The 23,711-nt window shown below is 37.7% G+C and overlaps 5 protein-coding genes across 6 annotated transcripts; 2 read left to right on the top strand and 3 right to left on the bottom strand.

Annotated features, from left to right (window-relative positions):
• Window positions 1-1,303: 1,303 nt before the first annotated feature.
• LOC307146342 (transcription factor HES-5-like) lies at window positions 1,304-1,937 on the bottom strand. The gene is made up of 2 exons (XM_079850243.1): window positions 1,814-1,937; window positions 1,304-1,702 (listed from the first exon to the last, which is right to left on the bottom strand). The coding sequence occupies exons 1-2, from the start codon at window positions 1,871-1,873 to the stop codon at window positions 1,310-1,312; spliced, it is 453 nt and encodes a 150-aa protein (XP_079706369.1). The 5' UTR covers window positions 1,874-1,937; the 3' UTR covers window positions 1,304-1,309.
• Window positions 1,938-4,794: 2,857 nt separating this feature from the next.
• Window positions 4,795-6,420, bottom strand: her4.2 (hairy-related 4, tandem duplicate 2). Its single transcript, XM_079850226.1, has 2 exons — window positions 6,175-6,420; window positions 4,795-6,060 (listed from the first exon to the last, which is right to left on the bottom strand). Exons 1-2 carry the CDS (start codon window positions 6,403-6,405, stop codon window positions 5,668-5,670), a joined length of 624 nt encoding a protein of 207 aa, XP_079706352.1. The 5' UTR covers window positions 6,406-6,420; the 3' UTR covers window positions 4,795-5,667.
• A 1,377-nt stretch (window positions 6,421-7,797) lies between these two features.
• Window positions 7,798-9,229, top strand: LOC307146225 (transcription factor HES-5-like). Its single transcript, XM_079850102.1, has 2 exons — window positions 7,798-7,903; window positions 8,015-9,229. Exons 1-2 carry the CDS (start codon window positions 7,844-7,846, stop codon window positions 8,405-8,407), a joined length of 453 nt encoding a protein of 150 aa, XP_079706228.1. The 5' UTR covers window positions 7,798-7,843; the 3' UTR covers window positions 8,408-9,229.
• A 1,984-nt stretch (window positions 9,230-11,213) lies between these two features.
• Window positions 11,214-13,555, top strand: her12 (hairy-related 12). Of its 2 annotated transcripts, none has more exons than XM_079850227.1 (3): window positions 11,214-11,472; window positions 12,252-12,592; window positions 12,694-13,555. In XM_079850227.1, the coding sequence occupies exons 2-3, from the start codon at window positions 12,524-12,526 to the stop codon at window positions 13,069-13,071; spliced, it is 447 nt and encodes a 148-aa protein (XP_079706353.1). In that variant the 5' UTR covers window positions 11,214-11,472; window positions 12,252-12,523; the 3' UTR covers window positions 13,072-13,555. The 2 variants fall into 2 exon arrangements, with proteins under 2 accessions (XP_079706353.1, XP_079706354.1); XM_079850228.1 differs by lacking the exon at window positions 11,214-11,472 and adding an exon at window positions 11,553-11,720.
• Window positions 13,556-16,462: 2,907 nt separating this feature from the next.
• tas1r1 (taste receptor, type 1, member 1) lies at window positions 16,463-23,305 on the bottom strand (the record flags this gene model as incomplete). The annotated part of the gene is made up of 7 exons (XM_079849761.1): window positions 16,463-17,415; window positions 18,673-19,043; window positions 19,452-19,572; window positions 20,382-20,603; window positions 20,714-21,469; window positions 22,603-22,894; window positions 23,145-23,305. The coding sequence occupies 7 exons, from the start codon at window positions 23,303-23,305 to the stop codon at window positions 16,861-16,863; spliced, it is 2,478 nt and encodes an 825-aa protein (XP_079705887.1). The 3' UTR covers window positions 16,463-16,860.
• Window positions 23,306-23,711: the final 406 nt, after the last annotated feature.

The following is a 23,711-nucleotide window of genomic DNA, read 5'->3' as shown; positions in this document are numbered from 1 at the left end:
ACAGCTTCACCCCCATCAGTCAGGGCTTCTTTCAGAGACACTCCTCTTATGTCTCCTTATCAGTGGATATTGATTTGTGATGGATTTTAAGTTACTAATCAAACAAAAACTATTTTTTTGTGTAAGACTCTATGAGCTGTATACAGGTATACCTGCATGGAAAAAAATGTTTTCAGATTTGTATCATATTTTAACAACACATCATCTTCCACATCCAAAATGCTGATTTTAGTTCAAGCCTAGGTTTATGGCTGAAGTTTGGGAGTATAAAGTTATTTAAACACTGCCAACAGTGAAATGCTGATCAGTAAGCTTTTGGAGAATTTGATACAAAATATAATTTTTTTGACAAAACTATTCATAGATACTTAACTACATTAAAAATATGTATGATGTATAGAGTTAAATTAAACAGGACACTGGACAAGAACATTGATTGTACAATTTATTTTGTCATAAGCAATATGATTACTGTTTTTCATGCGAGCATATCTGACAATGAACATTTGCTTCAGCTTTGAAGGACATTAATGCCTTAAAGTAATAAAGCAGTAACATATTATGTACATGCATCTTTTCACAATTGTGAAGAACTCAAGGTAGAATGTTTGTACTTCCCTTGAACGAGGACGAAATGAACAATATCACAGACATTTAAAATTCAATTAGTAATCAAAGACAGTGCAATGTGCAATGCAAGATACCTTCAGAGAAGGAAAGAACTTGACTTTGAAAGTAAAGAATAGAAGTCAATCACTAACAGTGACAATATTCAACTGCCCTTTACAGGGGAAATGTCTCGTTCATGTAAACACATGCAAACATTAAAAACAATCATTTGTGCTTACAACACATAATAAAATCTTTCAAATGAAGAAATATTTCTCATATAACAAGAGAGGCATTAGATGTATTTCAGTCAATAGAAATATAAATCAAAAGCTTTCAGTCAATGAAAGCAGTGTCGTCATCCTTTAGATGCAAGAGAGAATAAACCCAATATGGGTGAAAGACCAACAAGAGTTCAAACGTCTGAATCAGACTTTAACATTTCTGTGACCAAATACTTTGAATCTTATTTTTCACGAATGTAATAATCATTTTACACAGCAAATGATTCTGTACATTCTGATCAAATATTACCAGTCACACAGTTTCAATAAAACAGCAACTTTCTCTGAAAGCAGATTAAAGATCCTGCAGAATCTGCAGAGGCGGAAATCAATTCCTACATTAGAATTACAGTCCATGCCAAATCTCAGACTGGCATTCTGAATTCTGTCTGATAAATCATATGGTCCTGGTGGCTCTACCAGGGTCTCCAGAGCGCCAGAGTTTCCTCTTTGCTGCTGCTCTTTGTGTCTGGTGAATGGAGCTGATGAGTGTTGTTCTCTGTGGACGGCTGCATGTGCAGGAAGTGCTTCAGAAGTCTTCTGTGGGACGGAGTCTGCACTGGACACTGAGACAGGAAGTTGACGGCCTCCTGCACACATCTGGAGTGTCCGTCATGAGCCGCAGTAGAGCAGCCTGAGGGATTCTGGGAGCGTCTCAAGAAATCAAGCGTCATCTCCAGGATATCAGCTTTCTCCTGTCTGGAGTCGGGCTGTTGCTTTAGGAACTCTTGACCCAGAAGAGACTTGAGCTTCTCAATGCTGCTGTTGATCCGTTCTCTGCGGATCTTCTCCACTATTGGCTTTCTCAGCTGAGGAAACATTAAGAACGTGCATTTAGAAACACTCATCCATCAGTCATATAGTTCACATTTCATAAGAATACATGATATAGAGTCAGGTGTGAAATGTTGAATGTTTACCTTGTTTGTGAGTGGAAGTTGTTCTCTGCTGATGATTGATCCAGTGATTGTAGGAGCCATGGCTGTGTGTCTTGTGTTCAGTTCTCTGTTAGGATCAGATCTGAGCTGTGCTGAACTCCCTCTCCTCGCTCCTCCATTTATACTCCCAAATCTCCATATGAATGTGTGAGTCTGGAGTTTGCTGGAGGTTCTCACAGTCTGCAGCCAATGGGAGCGTTCGAAAGGCTCAATGGGGCCGAGGGCCGCCACATGCTATAATGACATGCTTATAGCTCAGGAAACAATGAGCACATCTCAGGGGAGCAGGTGGAGGGGTGGGTGTTGAGGATGGAGAGTATGTGAGAAAGTGGAGACCCCTCGTTTAAAGCTTTGCTTGTTGTCTGACATTGGGGTCATTTATTGACAGAGCACGTGCCATTGTGCCATGAGTATCTTTTTAGTGTAATTTAGATGTCCATTTTCAATATAAACCAGATGTATGTCGATACCTGGGGGCATTTGGGGGTACTTGAAAAGATTTTGTTTTTTAAATAATTAGTACAATATACAATATAACATAACTCATAATTTCTTATATATATATATATATATATATATATATATATATATATATATGTTAACTTTAATAATATTAGTGACTTTAATATTATTAACAATAATGCTAAATAATATCAACCATTATAAATTAATATAGGAACACATTTCTGTTTTGTGTTGATAAAGAGGTAATTGAGCCTTACTGATGGGGCTTTAAGGGTACATTACCATTTGAATTACCATTCAGAAGTTTGTGATCAGTAAGATTTTTTTTAAAGAATTAATACTCTTAATCAGCAAGGATGCAATAAATTGGTCAAAAGAGATAGTAAATACATTTATATTGTTACAAAACATTTCTTTCAAATAAATGCTGTTCTTTTGAACTTTCTACTTGTTGTCACGGACACTAATTACGTTCAGCTGTGCACTCATTAGTCACCATCATCAACACTTGAATACATGTTCACTTCTGTTTCAGTTCAGTGTCGTCGTTAAGTGTGTGTGTGTTGCTCTCCGTTTGCCATTCTGTTGGATCTGTTGTAAATAAACCTTTGTATGTCTTCCTCATCTGTCTGCCAACAACCACCCGTGACAAAGAGACTTCTTTCAAAAACATTTTAAAGAATCTTACAGACCCTATTTTGTAAATTTTTGCTTTTTATGAGGCAAATGACAAGAATTGCAAAGCATTTCTAATTAGTCATGACTCTGAAATTTACATAGGATAACCATAATTTGAAATGGCAGTTTCAATGTAACAAAACATTATCTAGTTCAGTCTTTTTCTATGTATTATATACAGTCATGTGAAAAACTAAAGGACACCCTTTAGAATTTTATGGTTTTACATATCAGAACATAATAAAAACCATCTGGTCGTTATCAGGTTTTAAAATTTTGTAAATGCAATCTCAGATGAACAACACATGATATATTACACCGTGTCATTTATTGAAAAAAAAAATAAAGCCAAAATGGAAAAGCCATGGGTGACAAACTAAGTACACCTTATGATTCAGTTGCTTGTATAGCCACTTTTAGCAGCAACAAATTGAAGGAATTGTTTTCTGTATGACAGTATCATTCTCTCGCATCATTCAGGAGGAATTTTGGCCCGCTTTTCTCTACAACGTTGCTTCAGTTCATTGAGGTTTGTGGGCATCTGTTTATGCACAGCTCTTTTAAGGTCCTGCTAAAATATTTCAGTTGAGTTGAGGTCTGGACTTTGACTGGGCCAGTGTAACACCTTGATTCTTTTCTTTTTCAGCCATTCTGCTGTAGATTTGCTGGTGTGCTTGGGATCATTGTCCTGTTGCATGACTCAATTTCAGCCAAGCTTTAGCTGTCGGACAGATGGCCTCACATTTGACTCTAGAGTACTTTGGTATACAGAGGAGTTCATGGTGAACTCAAAGACTGCAAGATGTCCAGGTCCTGTGGCTGCAAAACAAGCCCAAATCCCAAATCCAGCGTGATGGACATTGCATGAGGTGTTTGTGCTGATATGCTGAGGTCAGTTTTCGCCAAACGTGGCGCTGTGCATTATGGCCAAACATCTCCACTTTGGTCTCGTCTGTCCAAAGGACATTCTTTCAGAAGTCTTGAGGATTGTTCAGATTTGCAAACCTAAGCTGTTCTGCCATGTTCTTTTTAAAGAGAAGAAGCGTTCTCTTGCAACCCTTCCAAACATGCCACACTTGTCCCGTCCTTTTTTAATTGTACTGTCTTGAACTTTAACATTTAACATGTTTATTGAGGCCTGTAGAGTCGGTGAAGTTCTTGGGTGTTGTGTGATTTCTCTAAACAGTGCACAGTCTGACCTTGGGGTGAATTTGCTGGGACGTCCACTCCTGGGAAGATTGGCAGATGTCTTGAATTTTTTCTACTTGTGAATAATCTTCCTCACTAAAATTAGCGTAGATGCCATTCTTCTTATGATGTAACGGGTACATCAGGATTTATGGGAAGTGTTCCCGGTTCCGGCTGACCTAATCTATGCAGCCTAACATTAAATTATAGAAGTCTATAATGTATTATGTGAATGCTAGGTCAAAGAGATGTGTCTTTAATCTGGCTTTGAACTGACAGAGTGTGTCTGCTTCCCGGACAATGTTAGGAAGACTGTTCCAAAATTTTGGTGCTAAATAGGAAAAGGATCTACCGCCAGCAGTCGATTTTGATATTCTATATTATTAACTGGCCGGAATTTTGAGATCTCAATAGACGTGTCTGATTTCAGGTCAAGCCTAGGTTTATGGCTGAAGTTTAGGAGCGTAAAGTTATTTAAACACTGCCAACAGTGAAATGCTGATCAGTAAGCTTTTGAAGAATTTGATACAAAATATTATATTTTTGACAAAACTATTCATAGATACTTAACTATATTAAAAAGATGTATGGTGTATAGAGTTAAATTAAACAGAACACTGGACAAGAACATTGATTGTACAATTTATTTTGTCATAAGCAATATGATTACTGTTTTTTCATGCGAGCAAATCTGACAATGAACATTTGCTTCAGCTTTGAAGGACATTCATGCCTTAAAGTAATAAAGCAGTAACATAGGTACATGCAAATATTCACAATTGTGAAGAACTCATGGTAGAATGTTTGTACTTCCTTTGAACGAGGAAGAAATGAACAATGTCACAGACATTTAAAATTCAATTAGTAATCAAAGACAGTGCAATGTGCAATGCAAGATACCTTCAGAGAAGGAAAGAACTTGACTTTGAAAGTAAAGAATAGAAGTCAATCACTAACAGTGACAATATTCAACTGCCCTTTACAGGGGAAATGTCTCGTTCATGTAAACACATGCAAACATTAAAAACAATCATTTGTGCTTACAACACACAATTAAATCTTTCAAATGAAGAAATATTTCTCATATAACAAGAGAGGCATTAGATGTATTTCAGTCAATAGAAATATAAATCAAAAGCTTTCAGTCAATGAAAGCAGTGTCGTCATCCTTTAGATGCAAGAGAGAATAAACCCAATATGGGTGAAAGACCAACAAGAGTTCAAACGTCTGAATCAGACTTTAACATTTCTGTGACCAAATACTTTGAATCTTATTTTTCACGAATGTAATAATCATTTTACACAGCAAATGATTCTGTACATTCTGATCAAATATTACCAGTCACACAGTTTCAATAAAACAGCAACTTTCTCTGAAAGCAGATTAAAGATCCTGCAGAATCTGCAGAGGCGGAAATCAATTCCTACATTAGAATTACAGTCCATGCCAAATCTCAGACTGGCATTCTGAATTCTGTCTGATAAATCATACAGTCCTGGTGGCTCTACCAGGGTCTCCAGAGCGCCAGAGTTTCCTCTTTGCTGCTGCTCTTTGTGTCTGGTGAATGGAGCTGATGAGTGTTGTTCTCTGTGGACGGCTGCATGTGCAGGAAGTGCTTCAGAAGTCTTCTGTGGGACGGAGTCTGCACTGGACACTGAGACAGGAAGTTGACGGCCTCCTGCACACATCTGGAGTGTCCGTCATGAGCCGCAGTAGAGCAGCCTGAGGGATTCTGGGAGCGTCTCAAGAAATCAAGCGTCATCTCCAGGATATCAGCTTTCTCCTGTCTGGAGTCGGGCTGTTGCTTTAGGAACTCTTGACCCAGAAGAGACTTGAGCTTCTCAATGCTGCTGTTGATCCGTTCTCTGCGGATCTTCTCCACTATTGGCTTTCTCAGCTGAGGAAACATTAAGAACGTGCATTTAGAAACACTCATCCATCAGTCATATAGTTCACATTTCATAAGAATACATGATTTAGTAGAGTCAGGTGTGAAATGTTGAATGTTTACCTTGTTTGTGAGTGGAAGTTGTTCTCTGCTGATGATTGATCCAGTGATTGTAGGAGCCATGGCTGTGTGTCTTGTGTTCAGTTCTCTGTTAGGATCAGATCTGAGCTGTGCTGAACTCCCTCTCCTCACTCCTCTATTTATACTCCCAAATCTCCATATGAATGTGTGAGTCTGGAGTTTGCTGGAGGTTCTCACAGTCTGCAGCCAATGGGAGCGTTCAGGCTGACACATGGCGGCTGAAGCCCTTATTGCTCCAACACAATGAGCACATCTCTGGGGAGCAGGTGGAGGGGTGGGACAGTGTGTGAGAAAGTGCAGCCCTGTTGCTCACATTAGGATTAATTGCTCACAAAAGCACGTGCTGTTTATATAAAAGACCTACATTTAAAAAAATGAGCTCAAAACAATCACACTCTAGGAATACATTTCTACCTTATTTTAGAACAATTTAGAGAAATATCAAACATAACTCATAATAGAGATTAAAAATGTCCAATATAAAGGGTATGAAACAGAAATTTTGGAATTCACACTCCAGGCAATACATAAACTATTAAATAAAATAGTGTTTTCTTTAATTATACAATGACAAATATATGTGGAAAATGATAGTTTTACACTTTAATTCTTTAGTAGGACAAACAAGCAAACAAATGCCCGTCTCAATTAGGGACGGTGTCATAAACACCCCTGTGAGGTTTCTATGGAGCCCCTTGACAACATGCCTAATTGCCTGCAGTAAGGCACACTTCTATTCATCTCTGATGAATGGACAGAGTGTGGGAAAGTTGTGGAAAGCACAGTCCCAGTCCTGCACTACATCACCTTCAAGACTTCATTGTGATAGAGGACATCTGAACTGCCAACCTGTGGCACCTTACTATCAAATTGCTGTCCTGTTTTTTGTTTTGTTTTTCCTGGACATCTGAAGGATTTTTTTTTAAAGGCTGATTAACTGTCATATTACAAAATTTTAATATGATTGATTAAACCAGAAGCTATTGAGCAAAACATTCTACATGCTTTCTGAATACTTGAACTTTATTCGTCAGATATTATAGGAGAATTATGGCATCTGGAAACCGCACAATGGGGTCTCTTGGATATTTTTCAACTACTTACAAACAAACAAAACATCGTTTAAAAAAATGTAACCAAAAGTGTTAAAAAAAATATTGATTCTGCGCTTAATAGATCACTAATCAAATAAACAAATTGCCTGATGACGTTGCTCATTTAAATAATTTGGAATTAATAAAAATCTGTTTAATTAAAAAGCTAAATAAAAGCATTTTCTAGTGGTCTCAGACGTGTGTTTATTAAGAGTGGCGCATGCTCTTTTACAGGTTTCTAAGCATCAGATTAGGCTTCAAAAGGGGTTTCCACTTTCTCACAAACTTCCTCCCTGTAATACATACCTCTCCACCTGCCTGTCAGAGAAGTTCATTGTTTCCTGTACAATAAATGCCTCACTGAGCATGTGGCGGCCCTCTGCCCCATTGAGCCTTTCGAACGCTCCCATTGGCTGCAGACTGTGAGAACCTCCAGCAAACTCCAGCCTCACACATTCATATGGAGATTTGGGAGTATAAATGGAGGAGCGAGGAGAGGGAGTTCAGCACAGCTCAGATCTGATCCTAACAGAGAACTGAACACAAGACACACAACCATGGCTCCTACAATCACTGGATCAATCATCAGCAGAGAACAACTTCCACTCACAAACAAGGTAAACATTCAACATTTCACACCTGACTCTAAATGATGTATTCTTATGAAATGTGAACTATATGACTGATGGATGAGTGTTTCTAAATGCACGTTCTTAATGTTTCCTCAGCTGAGAAAGCCAATAGTGGAGAAGATCCGCAGAGAACGGATCAACAGCAGCATTGAGAAGCTCAAGTCTCTTCTGGGTCAAGAGTTCCTAAAGCAACAGCCCGACTCCAGACAGGAGAAAGCTGATATCCTGGAGATGACGCTTGATTTCTTGAGACGCTCCCAGAATCCCTCAGGCTGCTCTACTGCGGCTCATGACGGACACTCCAGATGTGTGCAGGAGGCCGTCAACTTCCTGTCTCAGTGTCCAGTGCAGACTCCGTCCCACAGAAGACTTCTGAAGCACTTCCTGCACATGCAGCCGTCCACAGAGAACAACACTCATCAGCTCCATTCACCAGACACAAAGAGCAGCAGCAAAGAGGAAACTCTGGCGCTCTGGAGACCCTGGTAGAAGCCATTCTTATGTTTTTAAAAGACAACAATGTGAACTACCACGATTAACTCTGTTATAAGAGAAAATGTTATTCTATGTAAACCTCTTTCAAGAGGTATTAATTGCTTGTATTCCTACGTCTAGAATTCACTGTATTTTTGCCATTGGCAAATCATGCTTCAAGCTAATTGAATCTGCTATGTTAGCAACTATATATCTCACACTGAGGTGCAATATTTGCATTCTATGAATGTTCCAGGTTTCTGAATAGATCTAATTGATCTTGTGATTTATATTAACTTCTTGTTCTTTTTTTTTGAACATTGTATTGTCAACCTGATCTCACGGGAAAACGTACAAATTCTACGAGGTGGCTAATTCGTACGAATTCATACGACCTCACTCGTACGAATTCGATTTTGTGCAAAATCGTACATATTTTACGAATTGCCCAATTCGTATGAATTCATACGAATGACCAACCCCTGACCCCGCCCCTAAACCTACCCATCATGTGGGTTTAGACAAATCGTACAAATTCGTACGAGTGAGGTCGTACGAATTCGTATGAATTAGCCACCTTTTTATCATTCGTACGAATTCGTACGAATTGGTCGTGAGATAGTGTTGGTATTGTTGGTGTTGTAGATTTTTTATAATCAACTATAACTGACAAATTCTTTTATAAAGATTATTTAGATAATTGTGTTTTAAACAAGAGTCTAACAATCAAGCACAGTGGTAGTAAAAACACTGCACTTTAAAAAAAATCACTACATGAATATGCTGGACATAATCTACAATATGTTTTATAAAAACAATAAAAATGTATTTTACATCAAATGTTCTGAGGCAATGTGTTCATTCTTTTAAAAAAATTGGTAACTTTATTTCATGCCCCTGTTATGCATCTCACATGTATCTACTAGTAATAAATTATGCACAATTCCAAGCCCTACACCGAACCCTATCGTAAGAACATATTACATATTATTACTGAGGATGTATGCAATATTACTTAGTACTTATTTGTATAATTACACTGTAACAAGGGTACCTTAAAATAAAGAGTAGCCAAAAACATCAGGCACTTTCTGAGTTCAGACAACTTTTAATGCATTCCAATATATTTTTAATTGCATCAGTTGGTTTCAATTGTTTATTTGATAATTATGGAATTAAAAACAAGCACTTTGCTTGTTTGCTTTGTTATCCACTCAAGCAACTATTATCTCTTAACCTTAAAATCAATTAGATAAGTGGTATCCCATGTCACCAAAAAGTGATGTTCAACTTAGACCCAAAATTTGCCTCAAAGGGGCGGATCCTGTAGAGATTCACAAATCCAAACCGGTAAATTTAAAAGGTAAACCAGACAGATAATTTATAATACATTTTTAAGAAACATTACACTTCTCAGATGCTTCTCAATGAGCAAGGGGAGTAGACAGTTAAATAGACTTTTAATTTCATTTAACATGACATCAGTGATTGGAGCATGCTGACTGCCTCAACCAATGACACCCGCCAAGCTAAAGTAAAATATTTACAATAGGTTTTGTGTGTTCTATGGGTAAAAATGTATGCTTACATTATTTATGCATTTAAATAAATAAATAACCTGAAAAAATTTAGTAAGTTAGTAAGAATTTCTAGGTTTGAACTGGTTTGAAAATTGTTGCTGAATCCTGGGAAAATCCTAAAAGTGTTTGAACAGTGTCTAAAGTCCAGATGGTCTTTCTACGTCTTAGGTCCCCCCTCTAATAAAGAGAGTTCAAACACCGTAACTAATGTTATGTGTAACAAGACACACTTCTTTTGTTCCCTTACTGTGGGCAGTCAATGAACAGACTGTGGGAAAGGAAGACAGGACTCTCACACACAACTCATGGGAACCTCAGTGAAAACCCAGCGCCTTATGTCTTCAGGCCTGCTGCTACAGGTGGTTTAAAACAGAGGAATCATAGTATCAAAAGCACTTAATATCCAATTCGACTTAAACATAGAATATAGTTATACATCTGATATAGTAGAGAATACTTCAGAAAAAGTATCTTTTAAAATTAAATTAGGGTAAAAATGTCTGAAAATTTTCATAAGGTGGTGGGTATATTAAGACTTTTTTGCTCAACCACAAGTTTGATTTCCCAAGTTTGTTTGTGACACTAAAAGACTGACTGTTTGTTTTACAACAAAGATGCAATTAACATTTTCAATGGAGCCATTAGTGAATTGTTTGCACTCCTCAGATTAGAGCACCCAGGTTAGTGGGAATGTCCTCAAACACAAACTCACAGTATTTCAATAGTAGGCTATATGTGAAAAATACAAGCAAACAAGTGTGTGTGTGTGTGTGTGTGTGTGTGTGTGTGTGTGTGTGTGTGTGTGTGTGTGTGTGTGTGTGTAGAATAAACACTAGTCTTTGCTCTCCATCACAATACAAATAGAGGGATCACCAGGGTTATTGTCGTAGACTTAAACTAAAAACTATAACACAACAAATTAAGACAGACGATAAAACAAAACATATATATATATGTGTGTGTATATATATAGGCCTATATAATGTGTTCTGAATCATAATGTGTTCTGAATAAAATGTGAATGCTGAAAGATCCTGTCAAATGCAGAGGGCGTTTGTGTGAGAGTGTTGTGTTGTGTGCGAGTGTTGAGAGTGAGAGAATGTTTTCTGAGGGACTTCCAAGCATGTTTATTCAAATAGAAATCAAAGCACCTTTAATAATCTATATTCACCTGCTCGTTCTCATTGCACTTCGTTACCACAGTAAAACACTTTACTTACTTAACTGTGTCTTTCCCACAGTTGTGACAATGGCAGGAGTCTCTGTCCTGACCCTTTTGGCGTCTGCTGGTCGTGTGATCGAGGCAGTTAAGAAGCAGCAGCAGGAACAGCACAATGAACCTCACTGATCTGATCTCAGCACGAGCTCCTGCGCGTGCTGGCCATGAAGTGACGACAGACACGTAGACATAAAATGAGATGAAGCAAAAAAACGGGGAAAAAACAATTTTAATCACTTTACAAAACGAACTAGCATTATTTCGATTCACACAAATAGCAGGTGAGGACTGAGAATTTGATATTATTCAGATTTTCTCACGCGTGCCTTCACAGCTCTCACAGCGACATGAGGACTTCCGTAATTTGGCACGTGGACGCGACTGTTCTGTCACCTAACTTGTGGAGCTGACAGTCATGTTATCAAAGGAAAATTCATGGGAACGGGCTCAAATCTGTGTTTCCAGCTGTGTTTCTCGTAGCTTTTGATGTTATGTCGCAGACAGTTTTAACCACGTGCCATTGTCGCAAGTAGGTGTTGGTCACGCTCCAGACCTGAGCTGCGTTTCCCAGAGCATCGGAAGCCTATTGCCATCATTAAACTTTGCTCACGATGCTTTTGAGAAACGCTGCCCCTGGAAAATGTGCCTATCCTACAAAAATAGTAGCCTATAATAATGAACGCACTTTGTACAATATATTTAGGTTACAAAAATAACTTATCAAATAATTGTATCAAGATTTCTTTGTTTTTCAACACTGCATGGCCAATTTTTGCATTGATTACACAAAGTATGAATTAGATGCACAAACATATCAAATAAGAGTTGTCATGGTTTACTTTATTGCATTAAAATGTATGTGTAAAAGACGAGTTTCCCTTGCAATATATTTTGGTTACACAAACCTCTAAATTAGATACATGCGCAAGCACCAGTCATTGTTCATCTGATATATTTTATTTTAATCTTTATTGTTCTACTATATGTGCTTTTGTGAAAGCAAAGTGCATTTGAAAACCTACATTCATAATTTTTTTTATTCTATTTTTCTAATTGGCAGAAGGACCAAATTCCTTCACTGAACCTTCAAGAACGGCGCCTCTCTGGGAAACATTCCTCCAGTGGAAGTGAGCAGGCATTTAACCATAAAATTAATGTCCTCTATTGTTGTGATGAGCCGGCCCTCTGGTCTCAGAGTGTGGGAACAGTAACACAGCACAGGCCACATGGCTTTGTGATGGTAATGCTGCTCTATAAATACAAGGGGTTCTCCTCAAAGAGGCTCACAAATCGTTTTGCCACAGAAGAAAAGCAAGCTGTTTCAGCACGGACATGGCACCACATTCAGCTACACTCTCCTCTTTTGACCATCTTCGCTTCAGTGATAAGGACAAAATAAAGGTATGTTCAATTTAAATGCAGTTCTTCTTCCAAAGCGTTTCACCCAAGATTTGAATCTGCGTTTGAAAAATGTTCTAACAAGTGTTTCCGTTTGCCTTCAGCCGAGGAAGCCAATTGTTGAAAAGATGCGCAGGGACCGCATCAACAGCAGCATCGACCAGCTCAAACGTCTCCTGGAGAAGGAGTTCCACAGCCATGACCCCAGCACCAAACTGGAGAAGGCCGATATCCTGGAAATGACGGTCAGCTTTCTCAAACAGCAGTGGCAGCAGCTTCCTCAGAGGGACTATAATGAAGGCTACTCTCACTGCTGGAGGGAGTCCGTCCACTTCCTCACTCTTCATTCCACCGGAGGAGGATCTGGCCGAGAGCTCCAGCACCTCCACAGCGCCCAGCGAGCGAGCTCTGCTCCAGCAGCACCCTCGTCCAAACTGCAGCAGCCGGACAGCAGGAGAGATGGAGTCTGGAGACCCTGGTAGAAGATGCTGTGAGACTGTAAACCCTGAGGGACAGTAATATTAAAGTCTCTCATCAAAGTAGGAGATATGCATTTCCAAAGTGTATGTTTGTGCTGTCATCATATTGATTGACAAAAACTTTAGATGAACATGTGTTTGTCAGTGGAAGGAGGTGGATTATTTATAGCTCTTAGGGTGACTTTTTTTTTTTTTTTTTTTACCACATTATTACTTAACTTGTTTTGTTTTTGTATGCATATTTAATTGAGGTTGACTCCAGTGGAGTTTTATGTATCAGACCTTTGAACTGATATTGTACTTAAAAGTTTTTTCAGAGTATATTTCTGTTTGCACTGAGATTTCTGTATTGTTGTTTAGGTAAGGCATGCATGTTGTACCTTTGATAAAGGATCCTGTTTGTTGTCTTGACCAATTTTTTTATTATTATTCTTTGCAAATGAGCTCTTACATCAGATATTTTCTGCTAATAAAATTCTACATTTTCAATGAATGGTTTTGGGAGAAGATTGAATCAATGTTTGTACTACAGACTACATGATGTGATCTGTTCAAAGTCAGATTGTATTTAGATCCTGTTTGTTTTTTGCTTAAGCAACTGGAACAATATGTTTAATCATTTGCTTAAAACATCTGCAATCAAAAGACAGAGTTGAGACTATAAATTAACAAGTTAATTATGTTAACAAGTTAGGGATTACAAAAAACGTCACTTGTAGCAATGGGCTGATCTACTGAGCTAATCTCTCAACGTCTGTGAACCATTGATTTTCTGTAAATATATGTAGTTCTGTCAAATAAAGTGTTCCGGAATTATTTATAATAAAATATAAAAATATAACAACCTTTAAAACTTTAAAAGTTTGATTGGAGGGCCAATTTTACCAGATTTGTGTGAGTGTGATTGCATGTGTGCGTGTGCGTGTGTGTGAGGCATACAGAAATTATTTTTATTATTTTGCTGGAATAGTCATATTTAATATGATATGCATTAATTATGCATATGCATTATTTTAAACTCTCAAATAACTCTAGACTGTCTATATTAGGTTTCTACACAGATGGGTAATGTCAAGTAAGTACAATTACACAGCCTACTTCTACAGGCACACGTCTATTGTTCTCCCCTCCTGAGAATATCACGCTCACAATGGAAAAGTAGTGTGGGAAACACTTCCCTGCTCCCAACTCACACGTTCCTGTGTCAATGGAGATGACCTCCCTAACAACAGCAAGCCTTTCATAGGCTACTATCTTTTCCCAGGGGCTCATGCAAGTGTGCGTGCGTGCGTGCGTGTGTGTTACTGAGCTACAGAAGAGTTTAAAAGTCTACATGGAAAAATTAAACCTGGTAATAAACAAAGTTTTAGGATTTTGAAAAATGTAAATAAAAGAAAACATATTTCAGATTCTATAGCCTACTATTTCTAAGTCACTATTCAAAGTAAAACTGTTCGTGACTCTTTGGCGGTCTGATCTTTCTTCTTCCATTAAAGCTCAAGATGCTCTTTGAATCATTTCAAATCATGCTGGATATCAGATTTTACACAAACTTTTAGAGTTTATGCATCTCGAGTGCTGCTGTCTTTAAAGCAAAAGAGGGACAAACCAAAAAATACTAGTGATTTTACGTATGACATTGAAATTTCGAGGCACGTATCGAGCACGCAGCAAAATGTGAAGCTCACGTGATCGAGAACAAACGCATTTGCCTCACTTTCTGTCCATTCACCTGCGCTATTCGCTGCTGTGCGTATCGTAATGTTCGAACCCCAGAGTAAAACCTATTCAATTACACTTTTAAATGTCATACAAGTAATATGAATATTACTTAGGCTACACAAATTATTTCAGGAAAATAAAACAGGCCTACTTGCCATGTAACTCTGTCTTATAGGCTATTCTATTAGCCAGCCAGGCCTCATATTGATATTAATACTGGCATTTATTGCCACACTTTAATGGGTAAATTAAGTGACCAGAGAGAGCTGATTTAACACACACGAACATAATATTGAAAATGCAGTGTCTGGAGCATAGACTGTAAAAGGGTCTGGAGGCTGCTTCCTCGACGGAGCTTCTTTCACAGGCTTTTGGCTGCTTTTTACTAACCACCAGATTGCGATGTTTTCTATGGAAGTTTTTTTTTCTCCACCGAATAAAACATTTAAAAAAATAATGGCGACTTTTTATCTCGCAATTCTGACTTTTCCCCCCATAGAATTGTGAGATATTAACCAGAATTGCAAGATATAAACTCGCAATTGCAAGAAAAAAAAAGTCAGAATTGTGAGATAAAAAGTCGAAATCACCTTATTTATTTATTATTTTGTGGCGGAAACAAGCTTCCATAGTTTTCGAAGCTTTGAATATTTTGTGGTCAGGGGAAAAGTCAGGGGAAAGCCTAATGATGCTTCGTTTCTCAATCCTTACCAAATACTAATATAATTTCGTTTCAATTCATTTTTACTCAAATTATTATTTTGATTATAATTTGTAACGGGAAAAAAGTAAAAAAAAACAACAAAAAAACCTTTTGGACCTCTCACAGTAGCCTACATGCATAACTGAGTTTTCCTGTAGGCTTACACTTTACAATAAGTTTACATTAGTTAACTACATTAGTTAACCGAACCTAACATTAAAAAAATAGCCTACTTTGGCAGGGAAGAGAAGGGATGAGGATCCAAAAGCAGTAAGTTTATTTTAGAAAACACATTAAACCCAAGCATGAGCGCAAACCAGGAAGTCCAAACAAGGAATATAGCATAAATCAAAACAAGGCTGAGGAAATCCAGGCAAAAACACTAATAAAGAGTCATTAACAAACACAACAGTTTTACAAAAGAGGGTGTAAAGACAATGACCAACAAACACAGGAGTATGTTTACCGGTACATATATATATATTCAAGATAACAAGGGGGCTAACAGCAAACAGGTGAAGGTGATTAATTGACATGGATTCCTGTTCTTTTTATGGAATATTGCTCTATTATAAATGATTTATCCATGCACATCATTGTGACCTCATAATCTTTAATCAAAATAACTCTCATGAGATCACAGCAATAGCAAACCTTTACAATCCAACGATCCAATCAATTCCTGATGGACAAAATCAAGTCTCACCGCACACTTATTCTTGTTCATGAAGCTGTTTTATTCAGATACGTAAAAGACCATCGCAACTTCCATTACATGCTGACTTTAATCATATTTAATAGACCCAAGCTAACATGAATAAACAATAAACAGTTGCATTTTTACAAACTAACGTTAACAAAGATTAATAAATACTCTAACAAAAGTATTGATCATTGTTGGTTAATGAATTAACTAACGTTAACTGATGGGACCTTACTGTAAAGTATTCCCATATTTATCCTATATTTTTGACTATATTTACTGATAACTTTGGGCAATGCGATTTACTAAAGACAAACAGGACAAGTGACACCATCTGTCCTCGTATCTGCAAAATTAGCTGCCCAATTAAATCTTTTCTCAGAGTTGTTTGGAGTGAAACTGGGCACCCATGAGAGCGGAGCACACGACAGATGTTCACGCAGGGCAGCCGAACCGATTGCTCTGCCCTTTTGGTAGCCAACACAATTAGGCTTTCTCTGACGATCTGCCCACTGGCTACGCATATGCCAAGCAGTCACAGTCCCAAGACACTCAGAGTATCGGCTCCTTCTAAGACTGAAACTGGGATTATGTTGCTCTGTATTGTTAGAAGGCACTATTGGATTATCCTAATGTTGAGAGACATAGAAAGTCTTATTCGCTTTCACTGCTTGGACATGGTGTACATTTGAATGCAATTTTGGAAGTGAGCTGTTGTATTCATTTGGGGTTTTATCAAGATTATGTACACCTTCGGCAAAAAGTAGCCGCCGAGTATCCCTAGCACACTTAAGAGGATGGCGCCTACATTTAGGGCCATGGCGAAGCTCCCCCTGGAAATGCAGTAAGCTGTAAAGAAAGTGATCCAAGAAATCATGTATATCATAAGACTGAATGTAATGCATTTAGCTTCATTGTAATTGGCAGGCAGATCTTTTCCAATGTAGCTCAAGCAGAAACAAATTAAGCTCAACACACACACAAAAAGGAGCTCGGCGAAGGCCCCGAGAGACAGAGTCTTGCTGCACTCCAGAACAATGCTGTCATGGTAGAAGTCATAGTCCTGAGATGGAAAGGGAGGGTCGAGGAGCATGCGAAGAACCGAGATGAAGACCTCCACCACTGTCATGATGAGGATGAACATCTCAGGGCCTCGTTTCCTAGCCCACGTCTCATAGAATCTTGGCAGCTTGGAGGACCATTTAAATATACAAACCACCTTCCAAGAGAGAGATTCATGTTGTATTATGAGAACTGATAAATAGGAATGTGATTTATCATGAATGCACAATGTAGCAATACCAGATCGTTTTTTGGTGAAAATTGGATATTTAATTTAAAGGGGACCTATTATGCCCCTTTTTACAATATGTAATATAAGTCTCAGGTGTCCCCAGAACGTTTCTGTGAAGTTTCAGCTCAAAATAACCCACAGGTCACTTATTATACCATGTTGTAAATGCCTTTTTGAGAGGAAGGAAAAACATGCTGTTTTCGTGCATGTATCTTTAAATGCAAATGAGTTGCTGCTCACATGCTAGAATCTTGTTCTGAGACACTGCTTATGATTTATGGGGATTAAAAAAAGAGCAGTTGGCAGATTTTTATCATTATAGGGTGGTTGTGGACACACACTGCCAACACACATTTATGTTCAAACAACATATAAAAGTGAATTTTGCATAACAGGTCTCCTTTAATAATTATTTAATAACACTGTTTGGTAACACAGTTTTCATTTTGTTAACATTAGTCAACTAGTTAACTACAAAAATTGTAATTGCTAATTTTAGTTAATGCACTGTCAGCTAACATGAATGAAAGTTACAATTAATGAAACAACAATATTAATGAAAGTTGTACAAATATATCGCTCACTGTTAGTTCACACTAGTTAATGCATTAGACCTTATTGTAAAGTGTTACTCGCTGTTTAATGTAATTTTTGGCAAATCTCAAAACAAATATTAATGTTTCAAACTGGACATTTTAATGTTGTATATTTTATATATATATATAACACGTGGTTTTAAATGCTACAAGTGAATTAAGGCATTCCAACATTGTGTCAGCCTATATATATATTTTTTTTTTTTGTTATATTTACACAAAATACAAAGTAGCCTATATAATTTTAATAACTGCTATTTATCGCGTTTAACTTGGACAAATATTTGGCCAGAATTTTATTATTGTGCATTTAATAGTACAGATCAATTTGAACAGTATATCAACTGTTTCCCCCAGAATTTGTTAATATTTTGACTGATTTCACCAACATCTTTTTGCTAAATGTTTTTGTGCTGTCTTTCATTAAAATAAATACTGGTTTTGTTATCTAATGCACATACATTCAACAAGGTAACGTAAGTGTCCAAATACATTTAGAAGCCGCCAGACAGAAATGAAATGTTAAAGGGTAAATCAGCTAAAGCCATTAACCTCTTCACGACCTCAACAACATGGCCAAACATACCTGAAAAGAGCGCACAGTCACACACGCCAGGCACACGGTGAAGCTGATGATGAAGAGCGGCTGTTTCAGGAGGCAGCCGGTGCGGGACGGTCTGCTGAAGTGGCACAGTGTGCTGGAGGTGGCCACGGTCAGAGACGCCAACATCAGCAGACAGGTCTTCCCCCCGGCCGACTTCACCACAGGGGTACTGAGGTTAAACAGGAAGATGAGAGCTGTGCCCAGGGTGAGGAACAGGGTCACACCCAGGTATATGAGCAGGGCAGTAGTGAGCGGAGTGCCCCACGACAGGTACAGCTCTGCCCTCTTCTCACATGTCTCACTCACCGCTTCAGACCAGTCATCTTTGGCACACGCTTGGCAGCTAGTGTAACCTATGAGGACACAAGTTAAGTTAGCATATGAGCTTTCAAAATGTTTCATAACAAGGCTCTATAAATTGATAATGTGAAGTGGACGTATATTTTGCTTTCTCTGGGTAAACTAACAGAGCAATGTTTTGCTAGTGTCCCAGGGCTACAGTGTTTACACTATTGGAGGAAACCCAATTACAAATGGAATACTAATACGTATCTATGCAAAAGCTGTGATTTGAGAAAGTATTTTAGCTTTAAGGGGATTGAAAGCAAACATGGGAGTCATAACTGAAGAAAATGTGCCATCTGCTGGACATACTGTGAATGACATACCGTGTCTGGTTATTCTGATCTAGTTTCCTCCATTACCTACTGTACTGTATACTTGTACTTGATAATTATATGACATTTGGGGTGTTTTTGTACCAGTTTTGTTGAGGAAGGTAGCAGCAGGGCATGCCATGCAGTCAAAACAACACTTGTGCTGTCCGGTCATGAGCTTTCTGTGTCCGTAGGGACATTCTGGGGAACAAATTGACTCGGGAACCTGGAGAGAGCAAAAATATGATTATTATTACACTGTAAAACTTTTTTTTTTTTTTTTACAATCAACTTTGATGTTGAAGTCATTTCAACTTAAATTACATCAAACTGACTTTTAAAAATGAGTTGAATCTTGTATAATTTGTATTAAAAAGTTGAAAATTGTTAAAGCAATGTAAAAACACATCACATTAATACGATAATTTCATTTTCAATTATCATGATTATTTATGTATTTATTTGCCACTGCTTTTGTTTGTGTATAGAAGCTGATGGAAAACAGTTGGGAAGCATTTATACTACTGTTCAAAAGTTTGGGTTATTTGATCAAAAATATAGTAAAAACAGTAATATAGTGAAATATTATTACAATTTAAAACAGCTGTTTTCCATTTTAATATATTTTAAAATGTAATGTATCCCTGTGATGGTAAATCTGAATTACTCAAGTCTTCAGTGATCCTTCAGAAATCATTCTAATATGATGATTTGATGCTCAAGAAACATTTATGATTATTATCAATGTTGAAAACAGTTGTGCTGCTTAATATTTTTGTGATAGCATGATAAACAAAAATTACAGGATGAATAAAAAATTCAAATAAACAGCATTTATTTGAAATAGAAGTCTTTTGTAACATGAATGTTTTTAAATTCACATTTGACCAGTGTATGCATCCTTGCTGAATAAAAGTATTCATTTCTTTCTTTCAAACAGACAAAAAAAACATACTGACCCAATCTTTTGAACAGTCATATGTTATACAGGGCCAAGAAATGGCATAATGCATATAAGGAATGATACAGACTTACCTTGGTTACAGGAGACACCTGGCCTGTCCATTGAATCTGAGAGGCGTCTAACTGAAGATCATTCGGACCGGGACTGTAACTTCCCACCACTTTAAATGACCACTGGCCATCCATCCATACCCATGTCACAATATCATAACCAGTAGGAGGGTCTCCATTCTTATCAAAATAAAATGATGTGTTTCGAATTGAAAACCGAACTTGTTTCAGCTGGTGAAATACCTGTGGGATTTAAAGAAAATCATATAATGTGTATGTTCAACACTATTCACAACACACACTGCATGTGTGCTATATTATTATTTCAGTGATTTAAATCTAAAAGCAATCACCTCCCATGGCTGCACCTTATATTTCTGACATACTCCAGAGTCACAATCCAGGATGTTGTGCAGCGCATGAGCCACTGCGTACACGGCCTTATACACGTTAAAGGAGGAAACAATGTCATACTGTGCCAAAGAAAAGCCTTTCATCGCTATTTCATAAAGGTCTGTATTTTGCATACATGGGACGTTGAGGTTGAATGAACTGTTTAGACCAATGTCTTTAAGTCCAGGCACAGAAAGCCTTTCAAAATCTTCATACCCACTGAATTCAGTATATTTGACTGCGACACCGATGACAGTCCCTATCGTACTGATCCCTGGGATGTTACTCACTATTGGCGCCACCGACCAGTCCTCTGTCCCAATCCACACTTTACCTGTCACGTTTTGGTCGATAACAAAAGGAAAGAAGCCAGCGGCCCGCCTCTTATTGGAAAAGACAACTATAGTGTTGACTTTGGTTTTGATGATGTTTTTGACCATGTCTTGCATGTATTGTTTCGTCTTGTCAGTTACAGCGGGTATCACGGCTTGGTACGCAATACATAAATTGTGAAGTGAAGCTAGCTGGGAAAGGCTTTGCATTCCTTGAATACCGTATGAGTTGTCACTACCGAGAAGGGCGATCCAGGTCCAGTTAAATCTGACCAGAATCTGTATCATTGCACTGACTTGGTTCTTGTCACTGGGAATGGTGCGGAAGAAAGCTGGATAGAGAATTTTGTTGCTCAGCAATTCGTTTGTGGCCTCGTAGGAGATCTACAAATACAAAATGTGAATGTATAAAATTATACATAATTTATATGTTTCATTTATACAGCATTTATTATACAATGGATATATATATAAAGAGCTGTCAATCGATTAAAATAATTAATTAGTTAAAATAACTAATTAATCACACATTTTTCTGGAATTAATTGTGACTTATGTTAACACCTAACATATACGTTTTTTATACATTTTTATATTGTAATACTTTCACACTGAATCTCCAAAATAATATAGAAACAATATAAAGACGGTATTTGTTAAATATTTGTTTAATGGTATTTTTAGCCTATACTAAGCACTATGAATGAAGGTCAGTATCACTGATAAAGTACTGATGCTGTCTCTATTAAATGGATATCCCCCCCTTAATTTTAGCAATTCAACATAACAGTATGATTGAAAGCTATCAATTTTAACATTTAATAGGCTTTAACAACATAATTTAAGTGAACTTAAAACAATCTCTACATAAACCCATTGTAATGAATGTCACTTGCGCCTTTAATATATCAGGGCTCAACACGAAGGTTTTCCCAGTCGGGCCCGTTCAGATTTTTACCTGGCCTGCTAAAATGCACAAAAAAGTTATTGTTTTCATTGTTTTTGACCCACATAACTTTGTAAACAGTGCTTTAAGATTTACAGGTCCTAAATAGACAGAAATTGAATAATCAAACACTGCACAGACTTCACTGCATAAATCATAAATCGAATATTAATCCTTATTAAAGCCTTATTGAGCAGGGAGTGATTTTCTCTTTGTCTTTTGTTCTTTGATTAACATTAAATGACAGACGGTAGCAGGTTTAATAGGCAGCTGTCACTTTAAGACCTGACACGACAGATCCCCTATTTTCTCACCCCTATTTGAACTCTTTACGTTCATTTTGAGAACTAAATGTGTGGCACTGGCGCGCTGTCTGAAGCGGCTTTCGGGTGTTTGTTCACAGACAGCGCGCCAGTACAGATTTGTACTTTCGCGTCATCGCGTTGAATGGTTTAGTAGTAGGCCTACTTGAATGAATGATAGCGTGTTCATATACTGATATAGCGGGAAACTGAATGGATGCAGGGTTAATTTTGACATATATAAAAACCTTGATCTAGTGACCCTGTACCTGAGGCACCAGGAATGTACCAAGAGCAGCGGCTGGTGTAAAAGAGTAGGAACTACTGTCAGGACCGATGATGGCCACAGAGCGGCTGTTGACAACTGAACTCTGGGTCAGCTGTTGGGTCAGCAGATCCAGGGTGGCCAGATTGCTGGCTGGCAGGGAGCACAAGTCATATGTCCGGTAGCCCAGCGTGACCCCTGGGAGGAGTTGCTTATCCTGAGTGCCGTTGTTAATTTCATCCACTGCATATCTGAAGGCCTGCACCAGATAATAGCCATGCCTGTTGATCAAGCCTCTAGGAATAAAAAATGCAGACAAGAGTTGTTTACATTCTGTAGTGTGGTAAAATGTGTTTAAATGGCAAATGATATTATCGGCACAACAATTTTGTGAAAAAGATTTTTTTTTTTTCCCATGGATCAAGAGAATAAAATAGCTTACATGCCTGTAGAAAACGCTGACGTTATCATTGGTATGATACAAATGGAATATGCAAAGTACAATAAAATGACATTATCAGATTGTTCTAATAGGCTCATTCTTACTGTGTGCAGTCAGTCAGGTAAGGTGTCGATGGGATGGTGGAATCTGAATTATGGAGGGGGAACCAGCCAGATATGATATAATCCCCTTGAAGGTGAAGACCTCCACTGTCACTAAAGCTCCAGAGAGAGAGAAACACAAACCAGACCAACATCTTACCCATTCTACCTCTGATATGAGCTCTTCAGACACATTTGTGCTTATAAACACTCTTTTCACATCAGCCCACTGTTTATCCATACTCTGTTGGTGGCAAGGATTTGCATGCTATATGTAATTTCCACGGAGAATGCATTTGCCTGGGGAAATATGTCACCAAACTGTGTAAATGTTTGTATTGCGATTGTAAGTAAAAGCACACATAGGCAAATGTGATGCAGGAGTTAACTTATTTTTTTGTGTATTCATAATAGCTTCAAATGAAGCAGCAATAGCAGAACAGTGATGTTCTAGTTCCTGAATCTGTGTTTTTAAATAATTAGTTTGAGCGAAAAAGAATCAGAGTAGGGCACTAACTATTATGTTATTATTACATATCCAAAAATTGTATTAGTTCGACAGGATAAAAT

Source organism: Squalius cephalus (assembly GCF_949319135.1).
Source record: "Squalius cephalus genome assembly, chromosome: 18".
Classification (NCBI taxonomy): Eukaryota; Metazoa; Chordata; class Actinopteri; order Cypriniformes; family Leuciscidae; genus Squalius; species Squalius cephalus.
This window is presented reverse-complemented; position numbering and strand designations above follow the sequence as displayed.